The sequence below is a fragment of the Lepidochelys kempii genome, chromosome 23, assembly GCF_965140265.1.
Source record: "Lepidochelys kempii isolate rLepKem1 chromosome 23, rLepKem1.hap2, whole genome shotgun sequence".
In the NCBI taxonomy this organism is placed as follows: domain Eukaryota; kingdom Metazoa; phylum Chordata; order Testudines; family Cheloniidae; genus Lepidochelys; species Lepidochelys kempii.
Genome location: NC_133278.1, coordinates 3,900,848 through 3,918,667, shown reverse-complemented (window position 1 = coordinate 3,918,667; position 17,820 = coordinate 3,900,848). Strand labels below are relative to the sequence as shown.

The 17,820-nt window shown below is 52.1% G+C and overlaps 1 protein-coding gene across 1 annotated transcript in view; it reads right to left on the bottom strand.

Moving 5' to 3' along the window:
* Window positions 1–281: 281 nt before the first annotated feature.
* Window positions 282–17,820, bottom strand: part of DLL3 (delta like canonical Notch ligand 3) — a 258,259-nt gene continuing 240,720 nt past the window's right edge. Inside the window, exon 9 of the mRNA XM_073321919.1 lies at window positions 282–518. Coding sequence (XP_073178020.1) covers window positions 513–518 — 6 coding nt within the window. The 3' untranslated portion in view covers window positions 282–512. The remainder of the gene's footprint in view (window positions 519–17,820) is intronic.

Sequence of the window (17,820 nt, the reverse complement as noted above, 5' to 3'; positions counted from 1 at the left end):
AGACAAAACCACAGCATTAAAATAATAATAATAATAATTAATAATCATAATTAAAAAGCCAGGGCAAAAGGAACAAGAATCCATTCCTGGCAGCCCCCTGCTGGAAAAGGACCGGCCTTTTCTGACTACTGCTCTACCGTCTTCCTGATGCATCTCCAGTGCAACATCCCCCCTCCCTCTACTCTCCAGCTTCCCCCCCAAAACAACCTCCCCCCTGCCAAAAGAGACATCCGCACCCCCCCACAGCCAACTTTCCACCTTCCCAACCTTCCTCCGTTCCTTTGGTCCCCTCCCACCCCCCAACTCACATAGCAGCAAGAATAAATATTAAATATTTTTCTCTTTAGAAAACAAACAGGAGTCGATATTTATCATCTATAGATTAAAAAATAACAGTACGTCGTCCGCTGCTGATCCAGGCGTCCGAGGAGGCATCTCTGTAAACATTCTTTAGCGGGGCGGGCCGGGGGGGGGGACGACGGAGCCACAGGTCCGAGGTCAGGGGGCCACTCTTAAACCTAGAAATGAACAAGAGCGGGGGGACAAACAATTAGGGCAGACGGTAACCGGCTGGCAGTCAACAGGCCCTTGCCCCGCCCCCTCCCACACCACCCTGGCCAAGGAATCCAGCCCAAGCGTGGGGTGAGGGGGTCTTTGTTTGGCGGAGACCCCGGCCCTGCGCACCTTGGTTCGTAAACGTGCCGGTTTACGGGGGCTGGTTGCACCCCGTCCAGATGTTGGGTCTTAGGCACAACCAAAGAAGTGACTCTCTGATTCAGAGAATCATAGAAGATCAGGGTTGGAAGGGACCTCAGGAGGTATCTAGTCCAACCCCCTGCTCAAAGCAGGACCAACCCCAACTAAATCATCCCAGCCAGGGCTTTGTCAAGCCAGCCTTAAAAACCTCTAAGGATGGAGATTCCACCACCTCCCTAGGTAACCCATTCCAGTGCTTCCCCACCCTCCTAGAGAAATAGTGTTTCCTAATATCCAACCTAGCCCTCCCCCACTGCAACTTGAGACCACTGCTCCTTGTTCTGTCATTCCTGCCTTCCCATGTGAATCCTGTCCCAGGATTTACACTGAGCCCAATTCAGGACTTCAATGGAGCACTGCAGATCTACACCAGCTGGGGATGGGACTTTACGTGTGTGCTACGGGAGTGGAGCAGAGCTGATGGGTTCAGCAGAGGGCCATTGACCTCCCTACAGAGTCCCAAAGCGAGATGCTCCCATGTGTCGGCGTTTACACCCACACAAGGTGAGAGTCAAATGCTCCCGCTGGGTAAGTTGGGGTGCCAGGAAGGGCGTGGGGCAGGGGAGATGGCGTGGAATGGAGGCTGGAAGTCACCCGAGGACAAGCCACAGCCTGGGTGACTGGGCACACGAAACGCACACAGAGCTGTGAGTGGCGGAGAGGGTCAACAGCTCGTACTGAGAAACAAGGAGGCACTTAGAGGTATTATAGTACAGTCCAGCCAACAGCTGGGCCCTGCTGGGCCCGGTGCTGCTCACTCATGCCCCTGCCCCAAAGAGCTCCCAGGCTAAGCAGACCCAGGGATGAGTCTCCCCCTTTTACAGCAAGAGAGAGGAAGTGATTTGCCAAGGATCATTAATGGAGTCCATGGAAGAGCTGGGGAGAGCAACTAGATCTTCCTCCACGTTTGCAGCATGTGATCAGACCCCTTGGAAGCCCTAGGGGGCACCCCTTCCACCTACTCTGGCTCTGTATAGCACATCGCGCATGGTGAACTTGCTTAGCACACGCCCAGGGACATTGTCTCTGTAGGTGTCTGTACAGTGCCGAGCGCGGTGGGTGCCCTAATGGATTGGGACAGTCGGGCGCTACCATTGTGTCAATAATAACAATAGCACCTTTTGTCAGGAGGCCTGAAAGCCCTTTACATATGGGAAAACTGAGGCACAGAAGGGGCAGGGGAGTCACTTGCCCAAGTTCACTGTGACCCCAGGAGTCGCTCAAAGCCAACTATACGTCGTATCAGGCATGACACATTCATCACCCCAACCCACTGTTGTCACAATATATCTCTAAAAGGTGTCAGGCGAGGTACCATATGTAAACTGGTGACACGCTGGGCCCCCAAATCATGGGGCAATGTATGTGCCAAGGCTTATAGCTGTGTGCTGGTGGCATGAAAGTACATTTACATGTAAGGTAAACAAAACCATCAAGCTAACAAGCGGTGGAGAAGAACATGCCGGGGGACAGAATCTGCACCCCAAGAAGCCTCCCTGCCTCTTGACGCAGAGACAATGCCCTTCGGGTAATATAAGGGGAGCAAAAAGACATTTCCTTTATCTGTTGCTTAGGGGACTGAGGGGCTGCAGCCCGTGAGCCTGTGAAAGTTGGATCCTCTTGACCTGAAGGGCAGGAGATGCTGCTAACGTGCTGTGAGACATTCATTTAGGCAAAGAAATCACTTGCTGGAATTCACGTCTACTCACTAGAAATCATATGCTGTTTGTACCCAGATCTGTCTCTTTTTCTCTCACTTAATATCACCTAAATCCTGTTTGTTCCTAATAATGTTGTACTCTAAACCAGAAGTTCTCAACTGGGGGTGCGCGGGCCCCGAGCAGGTTTCAGGGGACCCGCCAAAATGTATTAGAGAGCAGGGCCAAAGTTAGACAGGGCAGAAAGCCGAAGCCCGAGCCCTGCCACCCGGGGCTGAAGATACCCCCGCGGCTTGAGCGAATCATTGAACAGCAGCAGCAACAAGCTTGACACTATGTACATTTTTTCATTGCAGGACCTCCAGTCTCCTTTTCTTTTTTATATTCTAGATGTGTGTGTGTTTCACTGTATAACGATCCATTTCACAAAGCTTTTAATCTACTGGACACATAGGCGCCGACTTTTTGGTTCCTGGGGGGTGCTCGACTCCCGCTCCGTCCCAGGCCCTGCCCCCTCTCCACCCCTTCCCCTAAGCCCCCGCCCCACCTCTTCCTGCCCCCATTCCACCCCCCGTCCCTCTCAGTGCCTCCTGCATGCCACGGAACAGCGGATCGTGGCGGGTGGGAGACGTTGGGAGGAGGGGAAGGTGCGATCCGCAGGGCTGCCACTGTTTTTTTCCCATGGGTGCTCTGGCCCTGGAGCACCCACAGAGTTGGCGCCTATGACTGGATGTGCCAAAAAATGGTTCTTGGGGCACAGGTGAGCACTGGAGTTTTTATAGCATGTTATGGGGGGGCTCAGAAAGGAAAAGGCCGAGAACCCTGCTCTAACCCATCTCAGGGCCGTAATATTCAAATAGGCGTGAATCCAACAGGCACTGTCTCTTTGGAGGCAGCGATCTGAATTTCCCTGAGTGCCACCGTGAGAGGGACTGGCCCGGCTTGCTAACCCCTAATGCTGGCCCTGGCTTTTATATGCAGAAAACCTGTTATTGTGGCACAGGTGGGCCGTGGAGTTTTTATAGCACGCTGGCGGGGGCCTCAGAAAGGAAAAGGTTGAGAACCCCTGCCCTAGAGATCTGCCTACCTTCATGGTCCTGGCTTTAATGCCCTTGGAATCGGCATGGGCGACATCTAAACAAGGTGGGGCATCTACTGGAGCTGTCTTAGGGCACTGCCAGCAGCCCAAGACTCAGGATGCTTGTCTACTGACCTGCCCCATTTGGGAACAGTGTCACCAGAGCTTCCAGCCTCGGCGCTCATCTATGACTCTGCTTCTTTCCTTCTCCCCAGATCCAGCATTGGCTTCCCTTACAATCCACCCCTGTCTCTAGCCCTTGGTCACCTCTCACCTTGACTTCTGTGACCGCCTCTTTTCTGACCTCATTGCCTCTTGATCCCTCTCCCTTCCAATCCATGCTAACTGGAGATAGCCTTTCCTCATCTTTGAATCACTTCCACTCTTTTCATCAAATGTAAGGCCAGAAGGGACCATTAGATCACTGATTCTGACCTCCTGTATATCACACACCTGAGAATTTCACCCTGTTTCCCCTGTATCGAGCCCATGAACTTGTGTTGGACTAAAGCATCTTTTCCTATAAAACATCCAGTTTGGATATGAAGACATCAAAGAGATGGAGAGTCCATCAGTTCCTTCGGCAGTTTTACCTGCACTGGTAAAACAAATTGTGCCTTATTTCTAATTGGAATTTGTCTGGCTTTGACCTCCATCCATTGGTTCTTGTTCTCCGCTAGATTAAAGACCCCCCCTTAGTACCTGGTATTTTCTCCCCATGAAGATATTTAAATATTATATTCAAGTCACCTCTCAGTCTTCTTTCTGATAAGCTACACAGACTGAGCTCTCTAAGGCCTGGTCTACACTACAGAGTTAGGTCGACGCAAGGCAGCTTCCATCAAGCTAACGCTGTAAGCGTCTACACTAAAATATAGCTCCCACTGATGTAACTCGCCCGCTGTGCCAACTTAACAACTCCACCTCTGCAAGAGGCCTAGCACACGGGTCAGCGCAATCACAGAATCATAGAATATCAGGGTTGGAAGGGACCTCAGGAGGTCATCTAGTCCAACCCCCTGCTCAAAGCAGGACCAATCCCCAACTAAATCAACCCAGCCAGGGCTTTGTCAAGCCTGACCTTAAAAATATCTAAGGAAGGAGATTCCACCACCTCCCTAGGTAACCCATTCTAGTGTTTCACCACCCTCCTAGTGAAAAAGTTTTTCTTACGTTGACCGTTACTGGCTTTCAGGAGCCGTCCCACAGTGCCCCACTCTGACAGTTCAATCAGTGCAAGCGCGCCTGGTGAGGATGCACACCGCCGACACAAGGAGTGTCGTGTGAACACGCAAAAGTGATTTAATCACCGTGGTGGCTGTAGGTCGACTTAATTTTGTAGTGGAGACTTGGCTGAAGTCTCTGACTGCAAGACCTTTTCTCTAGCTTGGAAGTCATTTTTGTAGCTCTTCTCTGGCCCCTTGACAATTTTTCAATGTCCTTTTTAAACTGGCGACGGCAGACCTGGAGGCAGTATTCCATTATCAGTCTCCCCAATGCTGTGTGGAGGAGGCGCCTGTCCCTCGAGCTGTACTCGCTGCTCCCCTCATTATGTGTCCAAGGATCCCATTAGCCTTGTTTGTCACAACATTGCACTGGGAACTCTCGACTTCAGGCTGGAATGACTCGCTCCAATCAGCTGATGTTTACCAAACACCCTGCTTCTCGAACACAGAAATTCATGAACTTCCCAGAGATAATGACCACAGGCCGCTGTGTGTCTGGGTCTGGACTGCAGCCACTTGCAACTTAGCTCAATGGGGAAGGGACTGTGAGGAAGGACGTGTATGCTCTGTCCAGTCACTGTGCCAGACCCGACACACCCAATGCATTGAGTAGCAACACTGGCATGGTCAGTACATCAAATAGCAATCCTGTCACGCTCAACGCAATCAGTGCAAAGCTGCCATGCCAAACTCATCGAGTAGCGAAGCCATCACTCTCAACTCATCGAGTGGCAATGCCAGGGCGCCCAACTCATTGAACAGCAATGCCATGGCGCCCAGCTCACTGGGTCACAATGCCATGGCGCCCAACTCATTGAATAGCAATGCCATGGCGCCCAGCTCACCGAGCAGCAATGCCATGGTGCCCAACTCACTGGGTCACAACGCCATGGCGCCTAACTCATCGAGTAGCAATAGCGTCATGGCCAACTCATCGAGGCGCAAAGCGGCCACTCTCAACACATGGAATAGCAATGCCAGTATGCCATCATGACCAATTCATCAAGTAGACAAGCTGTCCCACTCAATGCGTGGAGTAGCCATGCCGTCATGACCAACTCATGGAGTAGCCACGCTCACCATGGGATTCCAGATCAGCTAGTCACAAATAAATGGCCACAATTCACAAATGGCTCACTTAGAACATTCTCTTTGATACGTCAGTTCAAGTGCACCCAGCCCAACCTTCACGACCCACAGTCACACGGGTCAGCAGAAGAATCAATGCAACGAGCAGAGACCTTGATTTTGAAATATGGAGGGGTCCCTATTGAGCACCGATAGAATATCGCCATGCCTGCTGCAATGCTTTGGTGGATCACCAGATCAGAAACTCAGGAGCGGAGCAAACACTCCAGGATCTGCGTATGGATCATTTGAACCCAAACCTTTGCCTCTTCTCGCATTACTCCACACACGCCCCATTAAGGAATTCCTCTCCCTCCCTGCCCCTAAGGCCCTTCAAACCTTTGAAAACTGCTTCAGGGCACAAGGCAAGCTCCAACTATCGGATGAAACTTTCCCCCTGGGCAGGTTATTCCAACATTGCTCATCAAGGGGTGTTCTAGCGTCTTCCCCTGAAGCAGCTGGGATTAGCTAGACGGGTGTCTGGCCTGATCTGGCAAAGCAACTCCTACGTTCCTACATTTTGCCTGACCCTCAGTTGTTGCTTAGTCAGGTTGTCCATATTTAGCTCTTTTAATTTCTCTCTCATCGATCCCTTGAGCCCTCCGAACTTCTCTGGATTCCCCTCCAGTTCAGCAAAAATCTTTCTTGCTTCGTAGCATCCACAGCAGGACCCGATATTCCAGGCATGGGCAGATCTGGGTGGCTTCTCTGTCTCTCTCACACAAATTTTCTATTGACAGTATGGAACTAGGGCCTTAGCATTTGCATTCTTCCAAAGGAGTGGCAGGGTCTGGGATTTTCCAGCTTTAAAGGACTCGTTCAATGGAAACATGAACTGGGGAAAGAAAAATTAGCTCCTGGACTCTTCTGCACAACATTTATCTTTGGTTCCAGTTTCCTAGTTTTGTTTATATACAGCTTTAACGCCGGTGCAGGCGGGGGGCGGGGGGAATGGTTGATTTTCCCACCAGAGAAAAAGGGAAATTTGCATAGAGGAATGCTTTCTACTGCAATAGCGGAAAGTTATGATTTTGTTTTTCCAACTGCAGAAATCTTGGAACATGAAAACCTGAGCGGCTGTGTAGCCTAACAGAATGGACAATGCTTTCCTGAGACACAAGGATTTGGTTCCAGTTTGCAACAAACTAATCTGCTCTTTACTCTGAACCCCGATGTGTCTGGGGTCTCTTCCAGGCCCAGCCTCCTCTACATACCCAGCCCAACTACACTATGCAGAAACCAAACTCACTCTCCCCTCCCTAGAGTTTGGCTTTATTAAAACAACAATCAGGTACCAAAGTCGAACTCAAACGTTCTCCCTAGGCCAAGCTGCCTCCTAGGGCTCCTCCCCAGGACTGCTCAGCCCACACCCTAGGTCCTCTGTCCCCAGGAAATCCCTTCCTCCTCCCTTGCCTCCAGGGAGGGTAAAAGAGCCACCAGCAGCAGAGAGTCAGCAGAACCCATCTGACCCTTTCCCAGCAGGATCCAAGGTTTGTGTGACTGCTACTGCTGAAAGGAGTACTTGTGGCACCTTAGAGACTAAATTTGTTAGTCTCTAAGATGCCACAAGTACTCCTTTATCTTTTTGCGGATACAGACTAACACGGCTGCTACTCTGAAACCTGCTACTGCTGAGTTAATCTCAAACGGTAGAGACTAGCTCCTAAATCCAGAGGTCCCAGGTTCAGCCCCTCCAGATGGCCCATCCTGGGGTGTTGTCCCATGTATACATAACCTACCCCAATGGGGCCCTGCTCTTCGGGAGTTACCGTAATAACAGTGCAAACCTCTGCCCGTCTGCTAGTGAGCAAGCTCAGTCCCTCAGCCACCAAGTCCCATATGCTCATCCCTGAGAGAGGACACAGCGCTGCTCTCCAGGGAGTGAACATTTCAGCCCAGGTCTCTGCAAGGCCAGGGTCTGCAGGGGGTAAAAATGGAGGTGGTGGGGGCGTGATCAAGGAGGGTCTAACCTCCCATTGCGCAAGCCACTCCATATCTGGTGCCCTCCAGGCTCCGAAGAGAGCCCTGGGCTGACAGGTTTGCCAATACGGACCAATGAGTTTACCCAGCTCCCCAGTGTGTGCCCCGGGCAGAGATCAGAGAGTAAACTCTTCCCCATGCAGGGTGTGTGTGTGTAGGGGTGGGGGGGGAGGTGTGTGGGGGGGGGCGGGGGGTGAGGAAAGGAATCATCCCCTGGATACAGGTCCTGGCAGCTGAGCATTGCAGGACCTGGCCGTGATCTCTCTCCTAGCCTTTGACAGAGGCCAAGCTCACCTTCAGCACTTCTAAATTTGTCCCCTTCCCACCCTGCTGCTGCTAAACCCTGCTGGGTCATCTCCATAATCTCCCTGCTCCTGCTTGTTCTTTGGGCTAAAGGCCTTTGGCCAGACCCAGACTGATTCCTGCCACGTTCTCCTCTAGGCCACCAGTAATGCATCATCTCCGGCTGGTTGGATCCCACCCGGCTGGTCCTCAACTCCATCCTTCCCTGGCATCCTCCCAGATCCCTGCCCACTCCCTCTCTCTCTGCTCTTCTTGGCCCTTGCTCTGTCCAAGCTGCAGGCTAACCACCCTCCCCCTTCCCTGTCTAGAAGCCCCGAGCCTCTGCTCTGGCTTTTGGTTGCTTCCTGCATCTCTCCGCTAGCTAGTTGGCCTGAGAGCTGCTCAGGGGGGGGGGGGGGGGGAGGATTAATCTCCATATTTGGCTGGGGTGGGAGGGCTGAATCCTCAAACTTTGCCATAGGATGGTGGACTCCAACACATGGTGCCTGGTCTTATCTGTCTCCTATGCTGGGCTGCTTGGTCCCTGCACCTGGTTTCCCTGTCCAATCTCCAGGACAACTCCCTCGCCAGTAGCCGGCTGCTCCAGTCCCAGCAGGCAGTTTCTCTCCTGTTATGCAGTAGCCCCGAGGATTGGCTTTCTCCTCTTTGTCTCCAGTCGCTGCTCCAGGCCTCCAGGCTCTTCTTTGCCAAGAGCAACCCGGGCACCTGTAGCATGAGCTGGAAGCAGAGAGCAGGAGCCAGTACTTTGGGGAACAGCCAGTCCCCTGCAAGTGCCCTGCCATGGGCAGCCCACACCTCTGGAGAGTCCTGGGCTTCATCAGGCACTCCTGCCTTGACCCCCAAAACCTCCTGTACCAGTTTAAGGGTAGTTTGCCCCAGGCCCCTGTTTGAAGGGCCCCGAAATCAGATAGCGTTGAGATCTGGTACATGGGGATGCAGGGCCATTCGGGTTTGGCCAGGCTCTGCCTCCGCCTCCAGAGGGACAAATTTGAGTGGTGTTGAGACCCCGAGTGCTAGGTTGCAATGCCAATCAAATTTGGCCCATCTGCTCCTCAGACTCAATCTATGGTGGGGCAGACGCGTCAGACCTGAGTGGGTTGCACCCTGCTTTAGCCCCTTCAAATGTCGGGAAGAATGGTGCAGCCCAGGCAAGGACCATGATTGTGCCAAGGACTTCCCTCATTCAAAATGGCTGCCACCGCTTCCTACTGTTCCCAATGGGAGCGAGGCTAGGGGCTGACCTTGTTCAAAATGGCCACCACCCTCAGAAGTGAGAACACGGGTGGACCTTGTTCAAAATGGTTGCCATCATCGCATATTTCTCCCAATGGGTGTGACGTCACAAGATGACCTTGTTCAAAATGGCCGCCATCGCCGCCTACTGTTCCCAGTGGTCCATCCAGCCCAGCACAATTGTCCATCTAGTCCAGTATCCTGCCTTCTGACAGTGGCCAATGCCAGGTGCTTCAGAGGGAATGAACAGAACAGGGCAATTATCTAGTGATCCATCCTCAGTCATCCACTCCCAGCTTCTGGCAGTCAGAGGTTTAGGGACACCCGGAGCATGGGGTTGCATCCCTGAGCATCTTGGCTAATGTCACGGACCTGCCGTCCGGGAACTTATCTCATTCTTTTTTGAACCCAGTTATACTTTTGGCCTTCATAGTATCCACTGGCAAGGAGTTCCACAAGTTGACTGCATGCAGGGTGACAAAGTACTTCCTGTTGTTTGTTTTCAACCTGATGCCTGTCCATTTCACTGGGTGACTCCTGATTCTTGTGTGACATGAAGGAATAAATAACACTTTCCCTAGTCACCTTCTCCACCCCAGTCATAATGTTATAGCCCTCCGTCATAACCCCCCACAGGCGTCTCTTTTCCAAACTGAACCGTCCCAGGTTTGAAAATCTCCCCTCATGTGGAAGATGCTCCATCCCCCTCATCATTTTTGTTGCCCTTCCCCCATTTCTAATAGATCTTTTTTGAGATGGGAGCCACCAGATCTGCACATAGTATTCAGGGCGTGGGCATACCATGGCTTTATATATAGGCAACATGGTATTTTCTGTCATATTATCTCTCCTTTTCCTGATGGTTCCTAACAGTCGGTTTGTTTTTTTGACAGCCCTGCACATTGAGTGGATGTTTTCAGAGAACTATCCACGCCGCCGTCGAGATCTCTTTCTTGAGTAGTAACAGCTAATTTAGACCCCCTCATTCTCTCTCCCGCAATGGAAGCAAGGCTATGGGTCGACCTCATTCAAAATGGCCACTACTGCCTCCTATTGTCCCCAATGGAAGCAAAACTATGGGCTGACCTTGTTCAAAATGGCCGCCATCGCCTCCTACCACTGTCAGTGGGAGCGTGGCTATGGGCTGCTCTTTCAAAATGGCTGCCGCCTCCCCCCTCTCTCTCTGCCTAGGCGCTTATCATCCGGACTCAGCCCCCTGGTATCTGAGCCCCACCCGGCCACGGGCTGGATTTGTGACAGGAAGTGGCACCAGGGTGATGCTGCTGCGACCACTGACATTTTGGCTGGGGCGGGGGATTGGAAAGGAGACGAGAGCTTGCCCCAGGCAACTCCTCTCCTCTTCCTCCCACATTCCTTCTCCCTTCCATCCTCCCCAGCCCCTCTTCTCTCCACCCGATTTCTGGGCTAGTCACCCCCCTGAGCACTGCTTGTCTCTTGCACTGTACTGGAGGGTGTTCCTTCCCGCCAGGCCAGGCCTGAGGCAGGGGTGAGGGACAGGAAGGCAGGAGAGAGATTTGAGGTGAGGGATTGCTCAGGGCAAAGGGGTGGGGCTATTCCTGCCGAGCCAATTGGCCCAGCCTTAATTAAAAGCCTCCATGCCTAATCAGCACCCCCTCTCGGTGACCCCCTTCCCCTGCAGTAAGGAGGGGGAACCAGGGTGGTTGTGGGAGGACGGGAGGGCTAGGCACAGAGTTATCTGGGGCGTGGCGCCATCAGGATAGGGTTGCCACCTCGGCGGTACAAATAACGGGGACAACTGCCTGCCCCACCACACCCACCACATACACCCCGGAGTACCACCGACCCCTCACCCAGGGCACTGTCTCCTCAGCCCCTGTGGGCTCCTGCTCCCTGGCCTGCTGCGGGCACCAACCTCGCCACGCAGGACGGAGCCTGCCAGATCCACCCTGCTCCTGCCCAGCAGTGGCCCCCACAGCCGGTACCTGGGCACTGCTCGTTCCGAGCCGCCCCATCCCCGTGGCTCCCAGACGCTCCGGAGCTGGGAGCTGCTGCCCCATGTCTCCCCCTACTAGAGCCATGATAGGCTGGGGGAGCCAGCGGTGCTGTGACTGACAAAACTCAAGACTTTTAATGTCCTGGGAAGATATAGATTTACCAGGATAGCCACCTAAATATAAAAAAGGGACAATCCTGGGAAAACCTGGCCAGGGAGAGGAGTGAAAAGCCAGCGGACTGGCTCAGTTTGCCATCCAAGATGGCAGCAAGGTTGGCACAGCTGTCCTCGCTGGGGAGAGGTCTCTATCCATCCCAGAGGCAGTGGGACACAGCCAGGGTATGACTACACTGCATTGTAAACCTAGGTCTGCGGGTCCTGCATCAGGTTTACAATTGCCGGGCCTGGGTCTCATAGCCAGGGTTAATGCATCCACACTGCACTGCACCGACCTGCTGACTCGGGTCCACGGCTTGCGCTGCGTCCACATTGCAAAATGACAGGGCTTGGACCGGAGTCTGAGCTGGACTTGGGTTCTGACCAACACCCTTGGGTGGGTCCTAGCTCCAGAGTATTTATTGACCTGGGCTAGACAGATTTGTGTGGGGATGGAAATGAGGTTTGGGCTCAAACCTGAGTCTGAGTCCAGGTTTACACTGCAGTGTAGACACACCCCTAGAGGTCTTACAAGGCCTCCCATCAGCATCCATACCAGACCCTCTTCCCTTTACTAGAAGGTACAATTAAACCCCTTTCCACGAAGGGTGGAGGGAGAGTCATGGGCTTCCCAAGGGACCTGGAACTCCCCCCCAAAACAGCCCCCCCCAGATTCCTTCTTCAACTCCCAGCTCCTCTGCTCTAACCACTAGACACCAGAGCTGGGGATAGAACCCAGGAGTCCTGACACCCAGCTCCAACCTCTAGACCCTACTCCCCTCCCAGACCTGGGGATAGAACCCAAGAGTCCCATCGGAGGCTCTCACAGCTCTTTACTCTGAGTTACTCAACCTCACGTCATCAGCCCCAATGAATCAGGTGAACATTATTTTCCCTTTACAGCAGGGTAAACTGAACCCCAGAGAGAGGAAGTGACTTGCCCACAGTTCAGTGGCAGAGCTGGGAAGAGACCCCAGGAGTCCTGACAGCCAAACCCTTGTTTTCATTAGTAGACCTCACCTGTTTGCAGAGCTAAGAGCAGATTGAAGGAGCCCCGGGTCAGTCCCTTTGCTCTAATCTGTAGAATAAGAGCTAGGGATTAACATCAAGCACTTTTTTATTAGTAGATCCTAAAACACTTCACGAAGGAGGCGCAGTATCATTATCCCCACTTTACAGGTAGGGAAACTGAGGTACAGAGCAGTGAAGAGACTTGTCCGAGGGCTCCCAGCAGCAGAGCTGGGAAGAGAACCCAGGTTGCCTGAGACCCAGGCCAGTGCTTGATCCACTAGGTCACACTGCTGTGAAGCGAAACCCCTTCTTTCCATGTGCTGTGACTAGAACCCAGGAGTCCTGACTCCCAGCCCCCTGCTGTGCACTTCCTCCCATTGGGACTGGCCCGCCTCTAGAGAGGGCACCTGGATGAAGGGAGGATGTCCATGTACCAGCAGCGATCCTCCTGCCTCCTCCACCTGTCAGGATAGGGTCCAGTCGCTTTCTCCAGCATCACCTTGATTTTGTTGCATCTCTCTCAAACACACGTTCTGCATCAGCACCTACCAGGCTCCCCAGGTATCTTCTAGGGCCATCGGAATGTCACGGCCATGTGACATTTGCCGCCAGCCATGTTGCTATAGATATATTGACAGATGCTAAATGAGATCTAGGTATGGATTAAGGGAGTCAATGCAAAAGCCTACAGGCTGCGAGCCTGTAACGAACCTAGCTCAGCCGAACTAATGAAGGTCTATGGCCTAAAGACTTGACACATGTAACTAAACCTATCTCACAAGATGTCACGAGACAGAGTGACGTGAGAAGACTGCTGACAGGTAGCCGCAAGATGCCAATTTGTATTGGCTTTAGATCGTTGAAGCTGGGAACGTCGATAGCTGTCCGAATCCAAAAACGCCATGGTAGCTAATTGACGTATATGCTAATAAGCTTGAAGTAAAAGGGCGAGTAACTTAGGGCAGAAGAGCCCCCCACCAAGAGTAGGGTGAGGAAATACAGATAAGGAAAAGGGGCTGGAACCCCTACCGAATATGCATTAGGCATAGTGGGGGTCGGCGTGACACATTATAAAAGCCGTATCCCGGCCTGTGTGCCATGGGAAAGGCCAGGATGACGATCACTGGTGATGACTAACATTTTGGGTTTCTCTGCAAGGCACGGTGTGAACTATGCAAATGTTAGACCTCACGTCTTGTTCTCTCTCTCCTTGATCAGCTGGCAGTGTGCGTACTGTGGGTAGGTTGGCTAATTAAAGTAATTATCACAGACAGAGCACTGGATAGTCTCTATTCTGCACCCTTCCACTGATAACTTCTCCACTGTAGTCTAAGTAGGTATAAACCCTCAACGTGGGGTGGTTAAGTAGTCAATGGGACCCATGACGGTAGCTCAGGCTACATGTTTGAGTCACAGAGGACAGACGTTGTTGTCACGCCAGGATGACACAATATCACAACAGGAGACCGTGGATGTAGCGACACTCAACTTTGCCCAGGAGGCCAAGCGGTTAAGGTGTCATCCTAAATGGGGAGGAGACGTGGAAATGTGTGTGGTAGGACATCACTTCTTGGGGAGAAATAGTCAATGGAGTAGCAAGAGCATATGTAACAAACACACAGCGGCGAGGAGTTAGGATATTTTGAGGCTCAAGGTCCCGGGAACCCCAGGACAGACAGACGGACACAGACACACACAGACACACGGCCATCAGGATGTTACAGGACAGAATGTCTGTGTTCTAGGCTCCACCAGGTTTGTAAGTGACAAGCCCAACACACCTCCTCTTGGGGTGAAGTTTCCTGAGCTCAGTGGCTCTCAACTTTTCCAGATGACTGTACCCGCACCCCTTTCAGGAATCTGATTCGTCTTGCGCACCCCCAAGTTACGCCTCACTTAAAAACGACTTGCATGCAAAAGCAAGACAGAAAAATACAAAAGTGTCCCAGCCACACTGTTACTGACAAATGGCTGACTTTCATCATTGTTACCGTCTAATTATAAAATAAATCAATTGGAATATAAATATTGTACTTACATTTCAGCGTATCGTATGTAGAGCAGTATAAACAAGTCATTGTATGAAATTTTAGTTTCTACTGACTTCGCTAGTGCTTTTTATGTAGACTGTTGTAAAACTAGGCAAATATCAAGATAAGTTGATATACCCCTGGAAGACCTCTGCGTACCCCCAGGAGTACACGTACCCCTGGTTGAGAAACACTGTCTGAGCTAACCTCGGTTATAGCGAATTAAAAATAACGTGGCCTTTCTCAAGCTCTCTCCATGAGAGGATCTCAAAGCACTGTAAAAGCATTAATTAGAGGGGCCTCATAACCCTGGTGGGAAGTCCTCGCCCTCTTTACCAATGCAGAGAAGGGTGAAGTTCCTCAAATGCTATGACAGCATGGGGATGACTTTGATGTAACACCCTCGATAGACAGTCACCCATGGTCACACAGAGAATGTGGTGTAACTGCCCCTCCGCCACCAGACCCCTCATTTGCAGAATCCTACAAGAGTCCATTCTCTCTGGTCCTATCCACCAACTACATGAAAGTGGTAGGAGAACTGGTCACAGGGGCCACAGATATAAGTTGTGTGCAGATGACACACAGCTCTATGTATCCTTCACCACACAGGACCACACTACTACCACCAAAATGGCCCAGTGCTTGGGTGCGATCAACTCATGGATGAAGACAAAGCCCTGGTTGGGATGATTGAGTCGGGGTTGGTCCTGCTTTGAGCAGAAGGTTGGACGAGATGACCTCCTGAGGTCTGTTCCAACCCTAATCTTCTCTGAATCTATGATTCTAAGATCAGCTGAACTGTATGACCCAAGAACCTCTTAATGCCAACTGACGGGGAACAGAGGAGCACAGGCACCTCTTGATTCTGGTATGTACATTCTGGTTCACCAAAGACTGCCATGTAAGGTCTCAAATGAAAGCAGGAGTCACGCTGGTTATCAATATAGCTGTGAACTGTCTGTACAGGTACGATGTAAGAAGTTATTTATGTGTACTGGAAATACATTCTTAGCATCTGTATCAAGATATTAGTCACCAGCAGAGGTGAAAAACAGGCCCTGTTGGGATGTAAATTAAGCACTGAAAGCTATTGCCTATTTACATAGGAAATCAGATGTTAACGAAGAGCTGTGACAGCAACAGGGAAGCAGCACACAGGGAGAAACAAGCCCCGGGGGTGGTGAACTTTGGGGGTACCCCTAGGAGACAAAGACGACAGCCCTTGGTCCTACACTTAGGAAGCAAATGGACAGCACCTTTCTGTTCATGAAAGCAGGGCCTTAGCCAACCCCAGCTGGAAACGCTGCAGGACTTGGGGTGAGAAACTTCTTTAGCCCGTGAAGTTTAGTCTCTAAAAAGAAAAGGAGTACTTGTGGCACCTTAGAGACTAACCAATTTATTTGAGCATGAGCTTTCTAACACGGCTGTTACTCTGAAACCAGTCTCTAAAAAGCGTATGATGATTCCACTTGCGATGTCACCTTTTGTTACTCACTATCCCTTGAATCTTTGACAACAAATGTCTTGAGCTGAAGCTCCCAGGCTGGTGTGTGCTGTTCCTGTGGTAAAGCAGACACAGCCCCCGGGTCAGGGGCTGGATATAACACAGGAAATGCTTCCAGGGACCTCAGGAGCTGGGGTGCGCCTGTTGTTCACCTGCAAGGCAAAGCAAAGGCTGGCCGAGCCCAGAGGAGAGGGCTTGTGCGACTGATGTCCCGCTAAGCACAAGCAAGACTGCCTCACGCTGGAGGCAAGAGGGGTGACTCACAGCCCTGGGCACCCCGAGAACCATCACAAACCCAAGCAAGACAGAGGGGCTGCTGGCGGGCAGAGGTGAGTGTCTCAAGGTGTTTGCAGCCAGGGCGCACACCCACAAAGGGTCAGGGCAGTCCGTCACTTGGGAGTGCTCTTGGATTCCTGGTTGCAGCATCCACACATCGCATCTCTGGCTGGCCAGGGGGCTCTGTCCCATCCTGGCGGACAACGACCAAGCCTCGGTTGTTCATGCCTTCACCAGCCCTTGATCGGACTACAACCAGGAGACAGACCTGGGCATGAAGCCTTCAGCACTCAACAAACTCCAAAGAGTACCGAACACTGCTAGAGCGAGCCAATCTCACTCATCCTCCACTCCTTACGCTGGCTTCCCACAGAACCGAGGCAAGTGCAAGGGCTCGGTCCTTATCTTGCGCCCGCGGTATGCCTACGCTGCCCGTGGCACCATACCTCCCAGCCCGGATTGACAATCCCAGGCTAGCACGGCTTGGGCTAGCCCTCGAAAAATAGTTGGGTGGATGTTGCAGCTTGGGCTCTGAAGCCTAAGGAGGGGGGTCTCTCTTGTGCTGGGCAGCGTAGACATACCCATAGAGGCTAACGCTCTGGGTTGGGGACCCTGGTCGATAATTCCGCTCCTCTAGCATCAGGGGACTTTCTGCCAGGAAACAGCAGGGCAGGCACGTCCCCAGTCTGGGGAACAAACTCCACGGGGGCACTAAGGCCCGTCCCCACTTTCTGCTCCCAGTGCAAGGTGCCCCCCTTTGCCCAGCCGTCGCTAACACAGAGCTGCATGGACATTTTAAAACAATAACAAAACCCTTCCTAAACAAACCACCCTACTGCACACACAATTCTCCCCCTGGGGAGAGGATGTGAGAACAAAAGCACACATGACAAATGTTAGCCATGTTGCTCAATGCACAACTGGAAGGCGCCCAGATGCTGCGGGATAAGAACCTATGTAGAACGTCAGTGGCAGATTTGGGACCAGATCCCAGGAGACTGGGCTCCAAGTCTCTCCAGACGAATACAATGGGCTAGCCCAAGCTCAGGGAGTCAGTGGCAGAACCCAGGAGTCCTAGTTCCCAGGTCTCTCTGCTCTAACTGGTAGAACGCACTGCAGAATGCAAGCCACTGGCCACGTGATCCCAAGGAGCTTTGAGGAGGTATCCAGTTAGTTCATTCAAAACTTGATTAGCCCCTGGGGTTGCTCTAAATCAGTTCAAAGCCAGACCTAGAGATGACCTCAGCTAGAGGAATGCAAAAAACATCTTTGGATGAAACAAGGTCCATCCTGGACACGATCCTTTTTGTAGGGGTTGAAAATGGGTTGACCTCCCCCCGCCCCCCGTCCCACGTTACTCACTGTCACTGCCTCTGAGGCTGGCGGGGTTACATATGCCACTAGCAAACTCGAGGGAGGCCCACTGCAGCTGAATGAGGACTGCAGGTGTTGAGTTAACCAGGGGAACGTGGGGCTTTAACAACTCTCTCACCTAGAGGGAAC